Source organism: Papio anubis, chromosome 4 (genome assembly GCF_008728515.1).
Source record: "Papio anubis isolate 15944 chromosome 4, Panubis1.0, whole genome shotgun sequence".
Taxonomy (NCBI): domain Eukaryota; kingdom Metazoa; phylum Chordata; class Mammalia; order Primates; family Cercopithecidae; genus Papio; species Papio anubis.
The window spans coordinates 19,856,649-19,876,307 of NC_044979.1; the positions used below are offsets into that span (position 1 = coordinate 19,856,649).

The 19,659-nt window shown below is 45.9% G+C and overlaps 2 protein-coding genes across 3 annotated transcripts in view; one reads left to right on the forward strand and one right to left on the reverse strand.

The window, feature by feature from the left end:
• Window positions 1-3,055: 3,055 nt before the first annotated feature.
• TMEM213 (transmembrane protein 213) lies at window positions 3,056-10,219 on the reverse strand. Its single transcript, XM_003896658.4, has 3 exons — window positions 10,000-10,219; window positions 6,585-6,656; window positions 3,056-5,078 (listed from the first exon to the last, which is right to left on the reverse strand). Exons 1-3 carry the CDS (start codon window positions 10,079-10,081, stop codon window positions 4,909-4,911), a joined length of 324 nt encoding a protein of 107 aa, XP_003896707.1. The 5' UTR covers window positions 10,082-10,219; the 3' UTR covers window positions 3,056-4,908.
• ATP6V0A4 (ATPase H+ transporting V0 subunit a4) overlaps window positions 10,025-19,659 on the forward strand; it is a 91,408-nt gene continuing 81,773 nt past the window's right edge. Inside the window, exon 1 of one of the 2 annotated variants that reach the window (XM_009203949.3) lies at window positions 10,025-10,111. The gene's annotated coding sequence lies outside the window, so the exon portion shown is untranslated. Of the gene's footprint in view, window positions 10,153-19,659 lie in introns of both variants that reach the window. The other variant, XM_009203950.3, reaches the window with a different exon arrangement.

The following is a 19,659-nucleotide window of genomic DNA, read 5'->3' on the forward strand; positions in this document are numbered from 1 at the left end:
CTTGTTGCCTAGGCTGGAGTGCAATGGTGCGATCCTGGCTGACCGCAACCTCTGCCTCCTGGGTTCAAGCAATTCTCCTGTCTCAGCCTCCCAAGTAGCTGGGATTACAATCATGTGCCACCATGCCAGCTAATTTTGTAATTTTGGTAGAGACGGGGTTTCTCCATGTTGGTCAGGCTGGTTTCGAACTCCCGACCTCAGGTGATCTGCCCACCTCAGACTCCCAAAGTGCTTGGATTACAGGCGTGAGCCACCGCACCCAGCCAGGAATAGAGTCTCGCTCTGTTGCCCAGGCTGGAGTGCAGTGGCCGGATCTCGGCTCACTGCAAGTTCCGCCTCCCGGGTTTACGCCATTCTCCTGCCTCAGCCTCCCGAGTAGCTGGGACTACAGGCGCCCGCCACCTCGTCCGGCTAGTTTTTTGTATTTTTTAGTAGAGATAGGGTTTCACCGTGGTCTCGATCTCCTGACCTCATGATCCTCCCGTCTCAGCCTCCCAAAGTGCTGGGATTACAGGCTTGAGCCACCGTGCCCGGCCAGGAATAGATTTTTAAACGATGATTTTTATTTAATGTAATTTATTTATTTATTTGAGACAGAGTGTCATTCTGTCTCCTAGGCTGGAGTGCAGTGGCCCAATCTTGGCTCGTTGTAAACTCTGCCTCCAAGGTTCAAGCAATTCTCCTGCCCCACCCCGGCAAGTAGCTGGGATTACAGGGACCGACCACCACACCTGGCTAATTTTTTGTATTTTTCGTAGAAACAAGGTTTCACCATGTTGACCAGGCTGGTCTCAAACTCCTGACCTCAGGTGATCTGCCTGCCTCGGCCTCCCAAAGTGCTGGGATTACAGGCATGAGCCACCATGCTGGGCCACTAAATGATGATTTTTAAAGTCAGATAATTATGCCACACCTTAATATTTAATACTTTATTTCTACATATGACATTTTGATACAGGCATGCCCCATATCATATGGACTCTGTGTTACATAAACTGTAGCTATATTGAGGACAGTGTCCACTGCTAAAGGCAAAGTTTTAAAATGAAAAGTCCATCTACCATTAGGTAAGTTCTGTTGCTTTAAGTTAGGAAATTTTTAGATTGCTGGAAGTTGATGCCTGCTTTCCCTCTCAGATTTTCTTTTTTCTTTTTTTCTTTTTGAGGCAAGGTCTCACTCTGTCCCCCAGGCTGGAGTGCAATGTCAAGATCATAGCTCACTGCAGCCTCAGCCTCCTGGGCTCAAATGATCTTCTCACCTCAGCCTCCCACGTAGCTGGGACCACAGGCATGCGCCACCAGTCCCAAATAATTTTTTCGTATTTTTTGTAGAGATGGGGTTTCGCTGTGTTGCCTGGGCTGGTCTCAAATTCCTGGGCTCAAACAATCCTCCCGTCTTGGCCTCCCAAAGTGCTGGAATTACGGGTGTGAGCCACCACATCCAGCCCAGATTACCTTTTTTAACTTATTGACAGGTAAAGATCTGGTCTGCTGTAATCAAAACATTTTCTGTTGAGAATAAATCTGAGAGGTAGCATCCTGGAAGTAGAACCATCAAACTATAGAGCCATTTTCTTTACAGTCTCAAGGAAAAGAGTGGTTGTATTGATTCATTCTATCCTTTCTCTTGTGTACATGAAAGAAAAACAATTGACAAAATGCCTACATTTTAATGTGAGATGTCAGACTGCACATACTTTTCACTTTAAGGTAGTCTAAGAATCTATGGGGTTCCCCAGACAGGAGGACATCTCAGATACCAACTGGTGCCCTGATCCTTCACTTATTAAAGCAGAAAAAAAAAAAAAAGAAAACCCTACCACAAGGTTTAATGTATGATACAAGAGCCAAGCTGCTCAGGTTGAAAGAACAGTGGGCCTCATGCTCACTTCGATTCCATGAAGCGACTGAAATGGCTCCGTGAACTTTTGCGGCTCAGCTTGAAACTGCTAATTTGGTCCAATTCTTCTTTTTCCACATAGAAAATTGGTGCCCAGTGAGATAAAGTGACTTATTTCTGTTCACATAGGCCAGAAATAAATCTTAATTTCCCTTTTTAAAAAAAGATAGTACTCTCACTGCTATGTCACACACTGTTATATTTTTTAAATGTTTGCAGATGTTAAATCAAAGCATGCACCTTAATGAATCTTTTCATCTCTTGGGAAATAAACCATCACATATTGTGGAAACTCTTCCTTTGAATTTCTAAAAACATGGAACACATACTCATATTGTCTATCCACAAAATGCACCAGGCATTATGTAGACACTTTTTTTTTTTTTTTTTTCCAGATAAGGTCTCACTTTGTTGCCCAGGCTGGAGTGCAGTGGCGTGAACATAGCTCACTGCAGCCTTGAACTCCCTAGCTCAAGTGATCTGCCTACCTCAGCCTCCTGAGTAGCTGGGACTATCAGTGTGCTCCACCATGTCTGGCTAATTATTTTATTTTTATTTTTGTAGAGACAGGGACTCACTATGTTGCTCAGGCTCAGACACTTTTATGTATGTGATCATTTAACACTTAGGAACGGCCGGGCGCGGTGGCTCAAGCCTGTAATCCCAGCACTTTGGGAGGCCGAGGCGGGTGGATCACGAGGTCAGGAGATCGAGACTATCCTGGCTAACATGGTGAAACCCCGTCTCTACTAAAAATACAAAAAACTAGCCGGGCGTGGTGGCGGGCGCCTGTAGTCTCAGCTACTTGGGAGGCTGAGGCGGGAGAATGGCGTGAACCCGGGAGGCGGAGCTTGCAGTGAGCCGAGATCACGCCACTGCACTCCAGCCTGGGAGACACAGCGAGACTCCATCTCAAAAAAAAAAAAAAAAAAAAAAAAAACACTTAGGAACAAGAAATCCATCCCATTGTACTGATTGAACATCTGAGATTCAGAAATTATCTGCTGTTTTGGAGGACTACAAGATGAACCAGGCAACCTCTTCAGTTTCTGTTGTCAGGGAAGTTTACTTAGATTTTCTGAAAGAGCAATTGAGCAGTTTTGAGTCATTTGCCTCTTCGAGAGATTGTTCCTATTTCAGAGGTCTTTTGTTTTTCTTTTTTGTATTTTGACTAGAGTTTGTCTAATCTAAATACATGTTTTCTCACAGAGGGCAGAAATTGCTTCATAAGGAGTCATTTTGTCCTTTCTTCTGATAAACCTGCCCTCCCCTCCTCTGCAAGGGTTCACAGTAATGTGCAACGTCCACTCTCCGCGCTAAGTGACAATGACTGTAATTTGAGAGAGCAGTGACCAAACCACTGGCTCCTTCAGAGACTGGTTATTTCAACCATCTGGAGAAAAGTGGAGGCTCCTAATACCGAGTGAGGACCTTAAGTCGTCTAGGGCAAAGACTCATTTGTTCGTTCATTCATTAATTCACCCATGCACTCGCTGGACAAACTTGCATAGGGTACTACGCCCCAGGGGGATGAGGAAGGATAAACTACGGAGGGGCCCATTCACAACAGCTGCACATCAGGGCAGAACAGAAGTGCGCTAAGAGCACCAGCTCCAGGTCACCCAAGGATGACCAGGAAGGCTCCAGGCAGATCAAGCGTTCAAGCTGGGTTTGGAGGAATATCCTTGATTCTGGAGGTGGAGCTGGGAAGCAGCCATCCCAGACAAGAAAATGGCAGCATAGAAGCTGAAGACACCAGGATGAGGAGTGGGCTAGTCAGAGTCCTTACTCCTGCATCTGCTGGGGGACAGATGGACTCCTACAGAGAGCTGAATGCTGGGCTGAGAAGTTTTAGTCCTTAGGAACTACTGACTGTTGCCAGCAGGAGGTGACAGCTCCTACCCTGGCAGCTGCCCATAGGAAGTGAAGAGCTGGGGAGGAAGATCCTCAAGGCAGTGAGGACAGAATGCAATACCCCTAGGGGAAGGCAGTGAAGGCCAGACCTAGGGCACCGGCGGGGAGAATGGGTGGGACAGGAGAGCCGTGGAAGACAGGATGAAGCCAGAAGGAGAGCCGGAGAAGGACCCGAGGTGGGTGAAGATGGTGGGAGTGTCAAGGGGATTCTCACCTTTTTATTTTTAACTTTAAAAAAAATTTTAATAGAGACAAGGTCTCGCCATCTTGCCTAGGCTGGTCTTGAATTTGTGGGCTAAAGTGATCCTCCTGTCTCAGTCTCTCAAAGTGCTGGGATTACAGGCATGAGCCACCACGCCCGACCGATCCTCACATTTTTTTTTTGATACAGAGTCTTGCTCTGTCCCCCAGGCTGGAGTGCAGTGGCATGATCTTGGTTCACTGCAACCTCCGCCTCCCAGGTTCAAGAGATTCTCCTGCCTCAGCCTCCCAAGTAGCTGGGATTACAGGTGTGCACCCCCACACCTGGCTAATTTGTGTACTTTTAGTAGAGACAGGGTTTCACCATGTTGACCAGGCTGATCTGGAACTCCTGACCTTGAGTGATCTGCCCACCTCTGCCTCCCAAAATGCTGGGATTACAGGCATGAGCCACCGTACCTGACTGATTCTCACATTCTGAAATGACAGTTAAGCCCGGGACTCAAGCAGGGAGAGAAGCCAATGACCTGGTTTTGGTGAGAAGGTTATGCATTTGTTTCTGAACATGTTGACGATGAGACTAAGTCTTATAGTTTCTTGTGCACCTCCCTTGGTGCCTAGAAGAAAGGTTAAAACAGGACAAATTCCAGAAGGACTATCTTGAGAGAGGAGTCACCTGGGCTCAGAAGGCCCAGGGGCCCTTGGGAGCCACATGCAAGGGCAGCAGTGGCTTGCCTCACTTGGTTCTCCCGCTCTTTCTTCTTTCCCTTGTAAAAGTAACTGAAGCTTAAAGGTGAAAATGACTTAAATAATAGAAACCATGTTAGCTCTACTCCCCTTCCCCATTAGCCACAAATTGGTGGCGATCACTGTTTTGTGCACCGAGCCTGGGTCTCACGCTTGCAAGTCCTTGAGCTCATCTGGAGTCAGCTTCATCAGTTTGTCCACACAGAGCAGGATGAGGGTGAGGAACCAGAGGCTCCAGCCAACAGCCGCCGCGATCCAGCCGTACTCGTCCACTCCTGCGCGGCAGCACCGGGCTGCTTGTGGGCAGAAGTCCACGTCTGGTGGGGAAGGGAGAGTAAGGACGACGGCATGCACCACCAGTCCCACCCAGGCTTCTCTACCATTAATATTAACAGAACAATCACAGTGCGGTAGCTGACACTGATGTGGGTCTACTACATGCCATGCACTGTGATGTGTGCTTTTACACATTAGCTTATGCCTTCCTCACAAAGTGACAGGTGCAATTTTTATTCCCATTTTACATGAAGAAACTGAGGCTGTAACTTGCCCAAGGTCACAAGATGGAAGAAGGAGAACTCAAACCAAGTCTGCAGGACTCTGAAGCCGTACTCTTAACCTCTATGTATTATTCCCTAATACCCTTCCTTTTTTTTTCTTTTTGAGACAGAGTCTCACTCTGTCGCCCAGGCTGGAGTGCAGTGGCATGATCTCGGCTCACTGCAACCTCCACCTTCTGGGTTCAAGCAATTCTCCTGCCTCAGCCTCCCAAGTAGCTGGGATTACAGGTGTGTGCCACCACATCTGGCTAATGTTTTGTGTTTTTAGTAGAGAAGGGGTTTCGCCCTGTTGGCCAGGCTGGTCTCGAACTCCTGGTCTCAAGTGATCCACCTGCCTCGGCCTCCCAAAGTGCTGGGATTACAGGCATTATCCCCCACGCCCAGCCTACCCTTCCTTTTAAGTGCCCAAGTTAATGCATTTGGTCATTCAATGAGGGCAGGATAAAGGGAACCAGACAAAATAAAGGAAAACGTTCTTCTTTTCTTTTTGAGAAGGAGTCTCACTGTGTTGTCCCGGCTGGAGTGCAGTGGTGCAATCTCAGCTCACTGCAACCTCTGCCTCCCAGGTTCAAGCAATTCTTCTGTCTCAGCCTCCCTAGTAGCTAGCACTACAGGTGCATGCCACCACCTGTATTTTTTTGTATTTTTAGTAGAGACCTGATAATTTTTTTGTATTTTTAGTAGAGACGGGGTTTCACCATGTTGGTCAGGCTAGTCTCAAACTCCCGACCTCGGGCGATCTGCCCACCTCGGCTTCCCAAAGTGCTGGGATTATAGGCATGAGCCACTGTGCCCAGCTGCAAAACTTTCTATTAGCTAGACATGCATAATAGTGGTTGCCTTGTGGCTAGAAGTATGCAAGAAGAGGAAGAACGTGCATAGAAGAAGAAGAAATATGTATGTCAAGGATAGCAAAACCAAGCTCTTGCATTGGCTGGAAGTTGGACTAGATGATTTTTTATGGCCTTTCCACCTCCAAACTTCTTCAAGTATTTGAACCTAGGGCATTGTTAGCTGCTGACCTGGGATGGGTCATTAAAGCGATCTGTGTCAAAGATTATGCACCTAGATGGGGATCAGAGCCAAGAAAGCCTTTTAGACCTGCTCTGCAAATAGTTCTGGGACAAACCACACTGGTGCACAGGAAGGCCAGGAAGGCCCTTGGCCACTTGACACCAACCAACGGGAAGTGGGGAGGCCTTTGTTTCCCTCCCAGGCCGAGGGCCGGTTCTGGGGTTACAGCAGTTGGCAGGAGAAGCTTACTGAGGCACAGCTCCAGGGTCCCAGGGTCTGGGTGGTGAGCGGTCAAGGTTGAGCTGTTGCTGCTGCTTGCTTCTGGAAGAAAAGATGGGAGATAGTCTCAGGCACCAGCAAAAGCCATTCCCAGGCACAGATTTTGAAATCTTCTTTGTAAATCAGTAGTGAGTATTATAAAAGTATTATAGAAGCTCCAGCATGGGCATATTGAGGCTTTCTGCAACCAGCTAACTCCCTGTTATGGACCGAATTATGTTCCCCTCTCCCCAGTTTCATATGTTGAAGTCCTAACCCACAGTGTGATTGTATTTGAAGATGGGGCCTTCAAAGACGCAGTTAAGCTTAAATGAAGTCCTGTGGGTGGGCCCTAATCCAATATGGCAGGGTCCTTAGAAGATGAGGAAGAGGCCGGGTGCAGTGATTCATACCTGTAATCCTAACACTTTGGGAGGCCGAGGTGGGCAGATCACCTGAGGTCAGGAGTTCAAGACCAGCCTGGCCAACATGGTGAAACCCCATCTCTACTAAAGATACAAAAATTAGCTGGGCGTGGTGGTGCATGCCTGTAATCCCAGCTACTTGGGAGGCTGAGGCAGCAGAATCGCTTGAACCCGGGAGGCGGAGGTTGCAGTGAGCTGAGATCGCACCATTGCACTCCAGCCTGGGTGACAAGAGCGAAACTCCGTCTAAAAAAAAAAAAGAAGAAGAAGAAACATCAGCAGCATACATGCACAGAGAAAAGTCCACGTGAGGACCCAGTAGAAGGCATCTATCTGCAACCCAAGTAGGGAGGCCTCAGGAGAAATCAAGCCATCAACACCTTGATCTTGGACTTCCAGCCTCCAGAATGATGGCTGTCAAAGAAAATTAAACATCATACAAGCAAGCCCAGAGATTGCCGGAATACGCAGCACATAGATTGATTCGTGAGCAAGGAGTGGAAAGATGAAAAGGACTTCAGCATGAATTCTTAAAGTCCTGTTGGCTTGGGGTGTGGGATTGGGTTAGGGATCTGAGGCATCCAGGTTCCTGTCCATAACTGACGATAAGAAGAGAGATGACCTCTAAGTTCATACTGTTCAATACGGCAGCCACTAGCCACTTGTGGTTGTTTAAATTTATTACAATTAAATTCAGTAAAAAACTCAGCTTCTTGGTTACATTAGACACATGCCGAGGGTTCCACTGCCACGTGTGAATAGTGGCTACCATATTGGAAGCACCATTCGGACATGGGACGTTTCCACCCTCAGTGTAAGTTCTATTATTAGACAGTGCTAATGCTGACCTAGGTAGATGGAAACCAAGAGATGGATTGGAAGAACCTTCCTAGAAATTATATTACTGTTCATTCTGCTTCTTTGGGAATGCAAAAAGGAAAAAAAAAAAAAAAAGGTGGTGGGTGTGGAAACTCTCAAGGCTCCCCTGACTATGGGTCAGCGTGTCCTTCAAAGGTGCGTGTTGTCACACAGCAGGACGAGTTAGGAAGAAACCTGCTGTTTAGCTAAAACCATGAAATTGCTGCTGAGACTAATTTTATGCCACCCAACCCCCAAGCCACTCCAATGTCCTGCTTAAAGTATAGTAATTGCCTCGATGCAATCTGCTACTGTAAATTATTTACAGCTAAATGGCTTAGAGCCTGGTCTTTATTTGTTTTGGAGAAACTGATTCCTCACTATTCTAATTTTCCTTATGACTCAAATAACTTCCTTGGCCTTGACTTTCATCTCACCTCTACACCTAGAATGGAAGTTGTCCTCTTCCAAAGTGAGTGGAAAAAAACCCTAGTTGGCTGAATGCTAGGGTTAGGTTCAAGCTTATGAAATTGCCATTGTTATAGGTCAAAATTGTTCGATATCAGTAATTTTCTGTGGTTCAAATGGAATAGCCCCGGTGAAAATTCCTAAGAATTTAAACATCACCCTCCTCCCTTATAAGCAGAGCCAGAAGCGAGGGAGGGACTGGCCCACTTGGGGCTATTCCACAGGAAAAGCTGCTGGGAAGACCCAACAATTCAGTGCAGTTAAACTTGTCTTCTGATTTTCAGCTCCCATCACAAGCAAGACACTGTCAGGGTGAGTTGAAAGAAACTCAGCACTCTAATTTGGGGAGGGGTGAAGCTGGAAAATAAAATGAATGTGCTTACCATAATTGCTGACATTCACTGTGTGCGTTCTATGGGCTATTTCTTTTGTTGTTGTTATTGTTTTTTTGTTTTTATTTTTTTTTTTGAGATGAAGTCTTGCTCTTTCGCCCAGGCTGGAGTGCAGTGGCCCGATCTCAGCTCAATGCAAGCTCCGCCTCCCGGGTTCACGCCATTATCCTGCCTCAGCCTCCTGAGTAGCTGGGGCTACAGGCGCCCGCCACCACACCTGGCTAATTTTCTATGGGCTATTTCTAAGTTCTTTACATGAAATTATATCAATGCCTCTTGACAAGCACTATGATGGTCCCCGTGAGATAAAGGAGGAAACTGGGCATAGAGAGGGAAAGTAATTTGCTTGAGGTCGCATAGCTAGTGAGTCATGGAAGATGGAGTTGGGTTCAGGCTCAGCGGCTCAAGAGCGCACGTCTTGAACCTCAACACCAACACCCCTGGCAGTGGCTGCAGAAGAGAGTCTGAGGATGAGAGGGGCAGATACAGGACTTTGGGGTGCAGGGTTGGTTTTGGGAGCGGGAGAGTGTTGCAGGGCATAGAAAATGTGGTGGTGTTCTGAGGTGGCTGAGAACAAGATCAAAGCCAGGAGCATGAGATGGTAACCAAGGTCCCTCTGTCATGAGTTGCAGACCCCGGCCTGGCAGGGCAAGGCAGCGGGTGTAGATCAGCCTTCCAGCCTCTGTAGGAAAATAGGGAGATAACCCACATTTCCAGTGCCCAGGGAGGCAGGAGGGTGGGAGACAGTGAATGGCAGCCCTCCTGGCAGTCAGGTTCTGTGAAAGTCGCAGAGAAAGTACAGGGGACAGAGAGGGACAGAGGACTTAGGAAAGGGAAGGTCAGACACAAATGTGCACAGAGAGGATTGCAAAGCACGAGAGCTCAGGGGGCTGAGAAGGAGCCTTCAGGACACAGCGGACCAAGAGATGTCATTTTGGTCCTCTGATGGGTGAGACTCCAGCAAACAACTTTTTCCTTTCTGTGTGGCAAAGGCCAAGAGAGGTGACTGCTCCTGCCCTAGATGAGGAATTGAGTACCTGATCTCTGTCTTAGGCCAACCTAAGACCACCCCCACCCCAGCCCCACCTCCCACCCCCTGCCTAATCCTTCAGATGAGAAAGTTCTGTTTCCTCCTTCCTTTGTGCAGGACCAACCCTGGCCAAAGAATCTTCCCCCTCCTCCTCCTCCTTTCCCTCCCACCTCTCTTTTCCCTCCTTCCCTCCCCCTTCCCAGCCTGGCCACGAATAAAGCTCATAACGCTACCTGCCGAGCAAGCCGAGTGGAGGGAGGCAAAGGCCAGGCCGAGGATCAAGGTGGCCCGGGTGGCAGTGGGGAGGCTCTGCATGCTGGAAGCTGTGCTGAGTGCTGGGTGCAGGTGAGCCGGTCTCGCAGAGTTGTGCTGAGTGCCTACTGCAGGTGAGCCGACTCCAGCCTGCAGGAGCTGGAAAGCAACTCTGCCAGACGTGAACTTACGCTGGGTGTTTGGGGGAAACACGACGGGGTGGAGCAAAGGAAACTTGGCCTGTCACACCTTCTCTCACCTCTCTAGAAGGGAAGCCAAACTGTTGGCTGAGGAAGGAAGGGAGGGGCACGCTATGCCCTTCTCCCCTGAGCACAAATTTTGTCCTTATTGAGAAAAAACGGGAGGATAAGAGAGATCTGTGTCATGTTGGTTCTTGGGACATAAGTTTGCTGCCTCTCCCATCTGCAGGTGTAGCATGGATGCTCAATTCCATTTGGTCCAATATTCACTGAGCACCTACTGTGTGCACTGATTGCACTATGCTGAAGTCGGGAGATACCTGCTCTCGAAGTGTGTTAATGACAAACACACATCCTTCAACCTCTGAGCAGTGTTCGGGGAATGGCTTGGGAAGGATAAAGCACTGTGGGTTTCAGCAGTGGAGGTCACATCTGCTGGTAGGATGCTTCAAGAAGAAAATGGCATTGGAGGTTGGGCATGAGGGCTCACCCTGTAATCCCAGCACTCTGGGAGGCGGAGGCAGGTGGATCACTTGAAGTCAGGAGTTCAAGACCAGCCTGGCCAACATGGTGAAACCCCATCTCTAACAAAAGTACAAAAATTAGCCAGGTGTGGTGGTGCATGCCTATAGTCCCAGCTACTCAGGAAGCTGAGGCAGGAAAATCGCTTGAACCTGGAAGACAAAGGTTGCAGTAAGCTGAGATCCTGCCCCTGCATTCCAGCCTGGGTGATAGAGGGAGACTCTGTCTCAAAAAAGAATGGAAAGGAAAGGAAAAGGAGGGGAGGGGAGGGGAGGGGAGGGGAGGGAAGGGAAGAGAGAAAGAAAATGGCATTTGGCTCGGGCCTTGAAGGATGGCTAGAATTTTGACAGGGGGAGAGGGGAAGATGGCACTGTAGGTAGAGGGACAGATGAGTAAAGATGCAGAGGTAAGGAGGTGTCAGAGGTGGGCTGTACCAGCAGCACCTGGAAGCCCAGGTGAGCCCACGCAGGTGAGGTGGGGAGGCTAGCGGAGAGCTGTGGACTGAGCTTCCGCGTGCCTGGTGGAGGAGTTTGAAACAAAGTCAGGAAGCAAAGGGGAAGGTTCTGTAGAGATTTTGAGCTGAGGAGTCACTTGACTCGAGTTCTGCATTCAGTCTAAAACATTTTTTGAAAACCCACCATGTATAAAAAAGGTCTTGGCTGGGCGCGGTGGCTCAAGCCTGCAATCCCAGCACTTTGGGAGGCCAAGGCAGGCAGATCACGAGGTCAGGAGATCGAGACCATCCTGGCTAACACAGTGAAACCCCGTCTCTACTAAAAATACAAAATATTAGCCGGGCGTGGTGGCGGGCGCCTGTAGTCCCAGCTACTCGGGAGGCTGAGGCAGGAGAATGGCGTGAACCCGGGAGGCGGAGCTTGCAGTGAGCCGAGATCGCACCACTGCACTCCAGCCTAGGCGACAGAGCGAGGCTCTGTCTCAAAAAAAAAAAAAAAAGAGGTCTCATCCTAGGCATTGGAGACTGAGATGACTGAGACACGGTTCTTCCCCTTGAGAACACAGTTCAGCAGGGAACCAAACCTGGAAGAAAGAAATTTGATGCAACCTGGCAAGACTCAAATAGGGGTACCTTCCACCGTGATGGGAATAAAAAGGAGGACGCGATGCAATCTGCCTGAGAGGTGTAGGGGGAGGAATCACAAAGAAAGTGATATTTGGGCTGGGCGCTGAAGTTTGTATGTGCAGATTAGAATTGATGGGATTTTCAAGTCAAAGGAATAGCACCTATAAAGGCGAGGGAATCGTCTGTGTGCACACAGCCTGCCGTGTGTGGATGTGTTCCTGCACATGTGTGGGCCTGGTAAGGGTGAGGGGTGGACTCCAACTCTGTGGAAAGACGTGGAAGGCGTGAGTAAGCCCCAGGGAAGGATTTCCTAGTGGAGTGTAACAGCCCAGGGGAGGCATTTTTTTTTTTTTTTTTTCTAATTTGCTCAAAGATATAAAAGAGTGGTGGCCTGTGTTCCTGGATTGGGGAATGGGGTCAACATGCCCTAGGAAGGGTGATTTTCAGGCAGCGCACAGAAGTCCAGTTTAGGCATTACCACTAGTTGAACATTAAACAGTTGCATGCCAGGCCAGGCTCTTGGTGTGGGGACCTGGGGGTGAGAAAGACCACACAGCCCTTGTGCTCAAGGAACTCAAGGTTCACACAGAGAGGACACTGCTTAGTAGAACAAACGCTGTCCTCGATGTTTTCCTCACAAGTAAACCCTGCAGTGAGCTTCACAGGGCAGGACTGATTTATCCGATGGGTACTAGGGATAACAGCAATGCATGGAATCACCAAGATTTTCAAGGATCTCAAAAATGTTTGAGACCTGAGAAAATATTCCTGGATCCAAAATTCGAACAACAGACCAGGCATATTGGCACATGCCTGTCATCCCAGCACTTTGGGAGGCCGAGATGGGAGGATCACTTGAGCCAGGGAGTTCAAGACCAGCCTGCACCACATAGTAAGACCCTGCCTCTACAAAAAAAACCACAAAAAATTAGTTGGGTATGGTAGTGTGCACCTGTAGTCTCAGCTACTCAGGAGGCTGAGTGGGGAGGATCACTTGAGCCCAGGAGGTCAAGGCTGTGGTGAGCTGAGATGGCACCACTGCACTCCAGCCTGGGTGACACAGTGAGACTCTGTCCCCAAACAAACAAACAAAAATTTGAACAACCAAAAACTGGGCAAAATAAATAATTGTTTGAAAAGCAGAGTGATACAGTTCATTTGAAATGTTTAAACGGAAACGATTGAATGTGGGAGGCTGGGTGCATTTTAATGTTTTTGACGTGAGCAGAGCCCGTCCCTCCTGTGGAATCGGAACCTGGGGTATACAAACATGTAAGATGTCCTGCCTGGGGCTGTTGTTTTGGTGGATTGAACAGCATCCACAGCCTGAGCTGAGACCATCCTATCAAGTCACATCAGGGAAAGCTTTTCTGGGAGGCAGTGGATGTGGAGGAGGGGATCATGGGTTGGCCCTCCCTCCCTATTTTATCATTGTTATGTGATGTCAGACTGTTTTAGATGAGCTGTTTGTAGGACAAACGTTCTATCTACAGATGGAAGAACTTTGTTATTCCAAAATAGTATAGGCTAGGCCAGGCGTGATGGCTCATGCCTGTAATCCCAGCACTTTGGGAAGCTGAGGCAGGTGGATCATTTGAGTTCAGGAGTTCAAGACCAACCTGACCAACATGGTAAAATCCCGCCTCTACTAAAAAAATACAGAAATATTAGCCAGGCATGGTGGTGCATGCCTGTAATCCCAGCTACTTGGGAGACTGAGGTAGGAGAATCACTTGAACCGGGGAGATGGAGGTTGTAGTGAACCGTGATTGCGCCACTGCACTCCAGCCTTGGCAACAGAGCGAGACTCCGTCTCAAAAAAAAGAAAAAAAAAAAAAAAAAAGGGTGGGCTGGACTGGCCACTGATAACTGTTAACCCCAAAGAAAGGGCTGTGTGTGTGTGGCCACTTTTTACTTTACGAGTGTCACCAGTATTCGCTGTTTTTAGCAGGTCTGCAATTAATAACTCTATGTGGCCCGTTTCCTCACTCATACATTTTGCATCAGGTTTACTTTGGAGCGTGTACCAGGAAGTTGCCTTACTCAAAGCTAGACTCTCTCAAGACTTTTTTTTTTTTTTGGTTAAAATAGGTATTTGGTTACACATACTCTTTTAAAAGTTCAGGATATCTGTGGCCAGGCGCCATAGTGGTGGCTGGAGAGCGGGGGTAGCTAAGAAAGTGGGATTCCAGGGCTCTCACTGCTTCCAGTTTCACCTGTTAACCCTGATAAGATTTCATGTGAAAAAGAAAATAAGTAGGCAGAGAGTTTTCAGGGCTGAAAGGTGGAAAACCTGTAGTCTGTGGCCTGGAATGGCCCAGGGAAGAATATTTCATGTTCGTGAAGCTTCTCTTGTGATTCTGATAGGCCCGTTTGCCACCTGTCCATCTTGGGAAAAGACCTCTGACCTTGAACTTGAGTTTTTCATCTCTGGTTAACCCAAAATCCATTCAGAGGAGCATTGTGGCCCTACCCAAGCCTGTGGCTGCTGAGCCCCAGCTCCCTCACAGAGATGGGGTTGACGGCTCTTCTTGCTCCTGGCTCTGTCAGGATCTGTTTTTACAAAATAATGTCAGGCTCTGGGTGCTTGTGGGACCGAAACATCTAGATGTGGACCTGAGCAGCACTTAGTTTGTGGAGGAGTTAACCTCATTCCCTGCCCCTCAGTGATGGGTCTGTAACTTGGAGAGAACAAGAAGTTCCCTTTTAGGGAACCTTGAGAACTACAACTGTTAAGATCATGCCATAGAGTTAGTTGATCAAAGTAAGAAAGTCAGCAAGGAAGTCCTGGAGTCCACCATTTGGACTCATTTTTGAACACTTCCCAGAATGATTAATTCAGCTTGTTCAAAACTGCATTGGGAGGCGGTGCAGCTATGGTCCAGACATGCGGAGGTTAACAAAAAGGGGGTCCTTCCTCTTGGCAAAAGCAACCTTCCACCTGGGTTCTGTATCTTATTCCCTCCCATATTCTCTGAAGTATATTTCTTAATTTCCAAACATACGGAGGTTTTCTAGTTATCTTTTTGTTATTGATTTTTAGCTTAGTTGCACTGGGATCTGCGAATATACTTTCATGATTTCTATTTTTTGATGTTATTTAAAGGACACCATATGACCAATTTTTGTCTTGAAAAGAATGTAGTCGTGGGGTCAGTGTTCTGGGTAATCCATTAGATCGAGAGTGCTAATTGTGTGGTTCAGAACATCTATATTTTTCCTGTCTTTTAAAAATTTGGTCTAATTATTCTATTGAATACAGAGATGATTGTGGGTTTCTTTCTTCCCTGTAGTTTTGTGTAGTTTTGTCAACTTTTGCATTAAATATTTGAGGCTGTAACTGAGGTACAAACAAATACAGAATTTTGACACCTTCCTGGCAAATTGAACCTTCTTTTAAAAAATCGTTTTGTAATATCCCTCCTCTCTCTCTCTCTTTTTTTTTTTTTTTGAGATGGAGTCTCTCTCTGTCGCCCAGGCTGGAGTGCAGTGGCGCGATCTCGGCTCACTGCAACCTCCACCTCCCAGGTGTAAGCAATTCTCCTTCTTCAGTCTCCCGAGTAGCTGGGATTATAGGCGTGTGCCACCACACCTGGGTAATTTTTGTATTTTTGGTAGAGACAGGGGTTTCACCATGTTGGCCAGGCTGGTCTTGAACTCCTGACCTCAGGTGATTTACCCGTTTCAGCCTCCCAAGGTGCTGGGATTATAGGTGTGAGCCACTGCGCCTGGCCTTCTTGATCTCTAGTAATGCTCTTTGCCATAAACTTTACTTTGTCTGATATTTGTTTTCCTGTGTTTTACGCTGGATATTGCCTTCTGCTCCATCTTTGATTGGGCAGAAGGCAATATCCAGAGTAAAACACAGGAAAACAAAAAGAGAAAGAAGAAAGTAAGAGAATTACAGGATGGCGTGGAAAGATCTAACCTATGTGTAATCAGTCACAAAAAGAGAGGAAAGAATGATTCACAAGTTGTATTTGATGGCTGAGAAGTTTTCAAAACTTATTAATAACATCAAGCTCCATATCCAATTACCTACAAACCCCAAAGAGACGCAGAGAGACTCCATCTCAAAAAAAAAAAAAAAAGGAGAGATGAAGGATAGATGAAGGATATTACAATTGCCTACAAGCAGCTTTCTTTTGTTTTTTTTTTGTTTTTGTTTTTTTTTGGCATGCTAAATCATTTTCCCGTCATATTACTTTCAACTTTTCTAAAACCCTGTGCTATGTTTCAGATACATATCTTATAAGAAAATCTAGTATTGAATTTTTTTTTTTAAAAAAAGCCCAGTCTGACAATTTTTGTCTTCAATTTGGCCACTTAATCTATTTACATTCGATGTATTTACTGACATGTTTAGGCTTAAATCTATCATTCTACTGGCTGGGCCAGTGGCTCAGACTTGTCATCCCAACACTTTGGGAGGTCGAGATGGGAGGAGTTCTCGAGCCCAGGAGTGAGACCAGCCTGGGCAACATAGTGAAACTCTGTTGCTAAAAAACAAAACAAACAAACAAAACACCTGAGTTTGGTGATGCAAGCCTGTGGTCCCAGCTACTCAGGCGGCTGAGATAGGAGGATTGCTTGAGCCCAGGAGGTCCGAGATGGCAGGGAGTCATGATGGAGTCACTATGCTCCAGACTGGGTGGCAGAGTGAGACCCTGTCTCTAAAATTTAAAAACAAATCAATCAATCTATCATCTTACCAAGTGCTCTCTACTCTTCCCATCTAGCTTATGTTCCTTTTCTCTTTCTTCTTACTACTTTTGGATTGAGTTGTTTTGTTATTCCATTTTGTAGAGATAACGACATACATTCCTTTTTTGTTGTTTTTTAAGATTATTTTATTCTGCGACCCAGGAGCATAGATCCAAGTTACCCGGAAGATATGTTCTCACAAGTGCATTCTTAACATATCAAAGTCTAATATTAATTGACACTTTTACCACCTTCATAGATAATATGAAGACCTCAGAACTTTAGCTCTATTTATCCACTCCTGATTTTTTTTTGAAACGGAGTCTCACTCTATCGCCCAGTCTGGAGTGCAGTGGCGCAATCTCAGCTCACTGCAAGCTCCGCCTCCTGGGTTCTCGCCATTCTCCTGCCTCAGCCTCCGGAGTAGCTGGAACTACAGGCGCCCGCCACCACACTTGGCTAATTTTTTTTTGTATTTTTAGTAGAGATGGGATTTCATCATGTTAGCCAGGATGGTCTCGATCTCCTGACCTCGTGATCTACCTGCCTCGGCCTCCCAAAGTGCTGGGATTACAGGCATGAGCCACCGCACCCAGCCTATCCACTCCTGATTTTTATACCATTATAGTCATGTATGTATGTTATACACATACTTTTTAACTCAGTAAGTCATTATTATTATTATTTTCCAAGTGAATATATGAGTGAAATTTATTAAATTTATTTACATATTTACCAGTTTATTGTTCTTAATTTATTTTTACATGTCTGGTCTTCCATCTGCGATCATTTCCTTCTCTTTGAAGAATACCATTTAGTATTCCCTCAGTGGAGCGATTAACATGTTGTTTTGTTTGTCTGGATATGTTTTTATTCTTCTTTCATTCTTGGAAATTACCTTCACTGGGTACAAAATGTAAGTCTGGCAGATATTTTCATTCAGTGCTTTAAAGATAACATTTCATTTCTTTTGACTACCATTCTTTCTGTTGATAACTGTCCACCTCACCAGCGCTCCCTTGCAGATAATTTGCCTATTTTATTTCTTTGGCTGTTTTTAAAATTTTCTTTGCCTTTGGTTTTCAGCAGTTTTACTCTGATGTGCTCAAGTATGGATTCCTTTTTTGTCCTCTTTGGGGTTTGTAGGTAACTGGATATGCAGCTTGATGTTATTAATAAATTTTGAAAACTTCTCAGCCATCAAATACAACTTGTGAATCGTTGTCTCCTCTCTTTTTGTGACTGATTACACATAGGTTAGATCTTTCCACTCCATCCTGTAATTCTCTTACTTTCTTCCTTATTCTTTATCTTTTTGTTTTCCTGTGTTTTGCTCTGGATATTGCCTTCTGCCTAATCTTTTATTAAATCTCTTGTCATCTGTATCTAATCCTGTTTTATAACTACCCATTGGGTTCTTAATTTCGATTATCTTAGTTTTAGTTCCAGAATTTCCATTCTGTTCTTTGTTATATTTTTTCTCTGCCGAACTATTCAGTCCTGTTTTTCATCTTCATAAACGGAGGGGATGTAATTCCTTTAAAATCTGTGTCTGATAACCTCAGTCTTTGCCATTCTTCTCCCATTCATTTATTTCCATTGTCTATTATTTCTGCTGTTTTCATTCATGTGGTCATGTTTCTTTGCATACCTGGTTATTTTTTATTGTGGGCAAAATTGCAGTTACACACTATTGTTTATAGAAATAACCTGAGACCTAGAATAATGCTTTCTTCCTGTAGACATGATTTTTGTTGTTGTTGCTTTAATTGAGTGCTTAGGGGCAACAAAAATCTGCTATCATGTCATTCCAGTCTCAGGAATTGAGATGATGTGTGTCAGTTTATTTTGGAAACTTTTCCTTCTGTGGTGTAGCCCTTTAGAAATTTTATCCCCAAGGAAATACCAAAGATGAGCACAAAAATGCATATGCAAAGTTCTCCATCTCAATATTACAGTGTTTGTAAAAGTGAAAGCTTGGAAGCAGCTTATAATGAAATAAAGCGTAGCTATTAAAACTGTTTTTGGGACCGGGTATGGTGGCTCACACCTATAATCCCAGCATTTTGGAAGGCCAAAGTGGGCTGATCACCTGAAGTCAGGAGTTCGAGACCAGCCTGGCCAACATGGCAAAACCCCATCTCTACTAAAAATACAAAAATTAGCCAGACCTGGCGGTGTGTGCCTGTATCCCAGCTACTCAGGAGGCTGAGGCAGGAGAATCGCTTGAACCCAAGAGGCAGAGGTTGCAGTGAGCTGAGATCATGCCACCGCTCTCCAGCCTGGGTTACAGAGCAAGACTCCATCTCAAAAAACAACAGCAACAACAACAACAAAAAACATTCTTGGGTAACATTTAATTACTTGGGAAAACATTTGCCATAGTATACAAAACAGAAAAAGCAGGATATAGATCTTTATGTCAGTATAACTCCAGTTTTGTAATACATACACATATACAATGAAAAATGTTTGGAATGAATCCTCTCAAAATGTTAGTAGTGGTCATGTCTAGGATGTACTATTTTGGGTGGTTTTAATTTTGTTTTTAATGCTTCTTTGTGTTTCCATGTTAAAATAATGAATGTGTATATTATTTTTATGATCAAGAAATAAAATCAAGTTAATACTTTTTTTTTTGAGACAGAGTCTTGCTGTGTCACCCAGGCTGGAGTGCAGTGGCACAATCTAGGCTCACTGCAACCTCTGCCTCCCGGGTTCAAGTGATTCTGGTGCCTCAGCCTCCCGAGTAGCTGGGATTACAGGCACCCACCATTATGCCCAGCTAATTTTTGTTGCTGTTGTTGTTGTTGTTGTTGTTGTTTGAAATGGAGTTTTGCTCTTGTTGCCCAAGCAGGAGTGCAATGGCATGATCCCGGCTTACCGCAACCCCTGCTTCCCAGGTTCAAGCAATTCTCCTGCCTCAGCCTCCCGAGTAGCTGGGATCACAGGCATGTGCCACCATGCCCAGCTAATTTTGTATTTTTAGTAGAGATGGATTTCTCCATGTTGGTCAGGCTGGTCTCAAACTCCCAACCTCAGGTGATCCACCTGCCTCGGCCTCTTAAAGTGCTGGGATTACAGGTGTGAGCCACTGTACCCAGCCTAAGTTAAAACATTCTTAAATATTATCT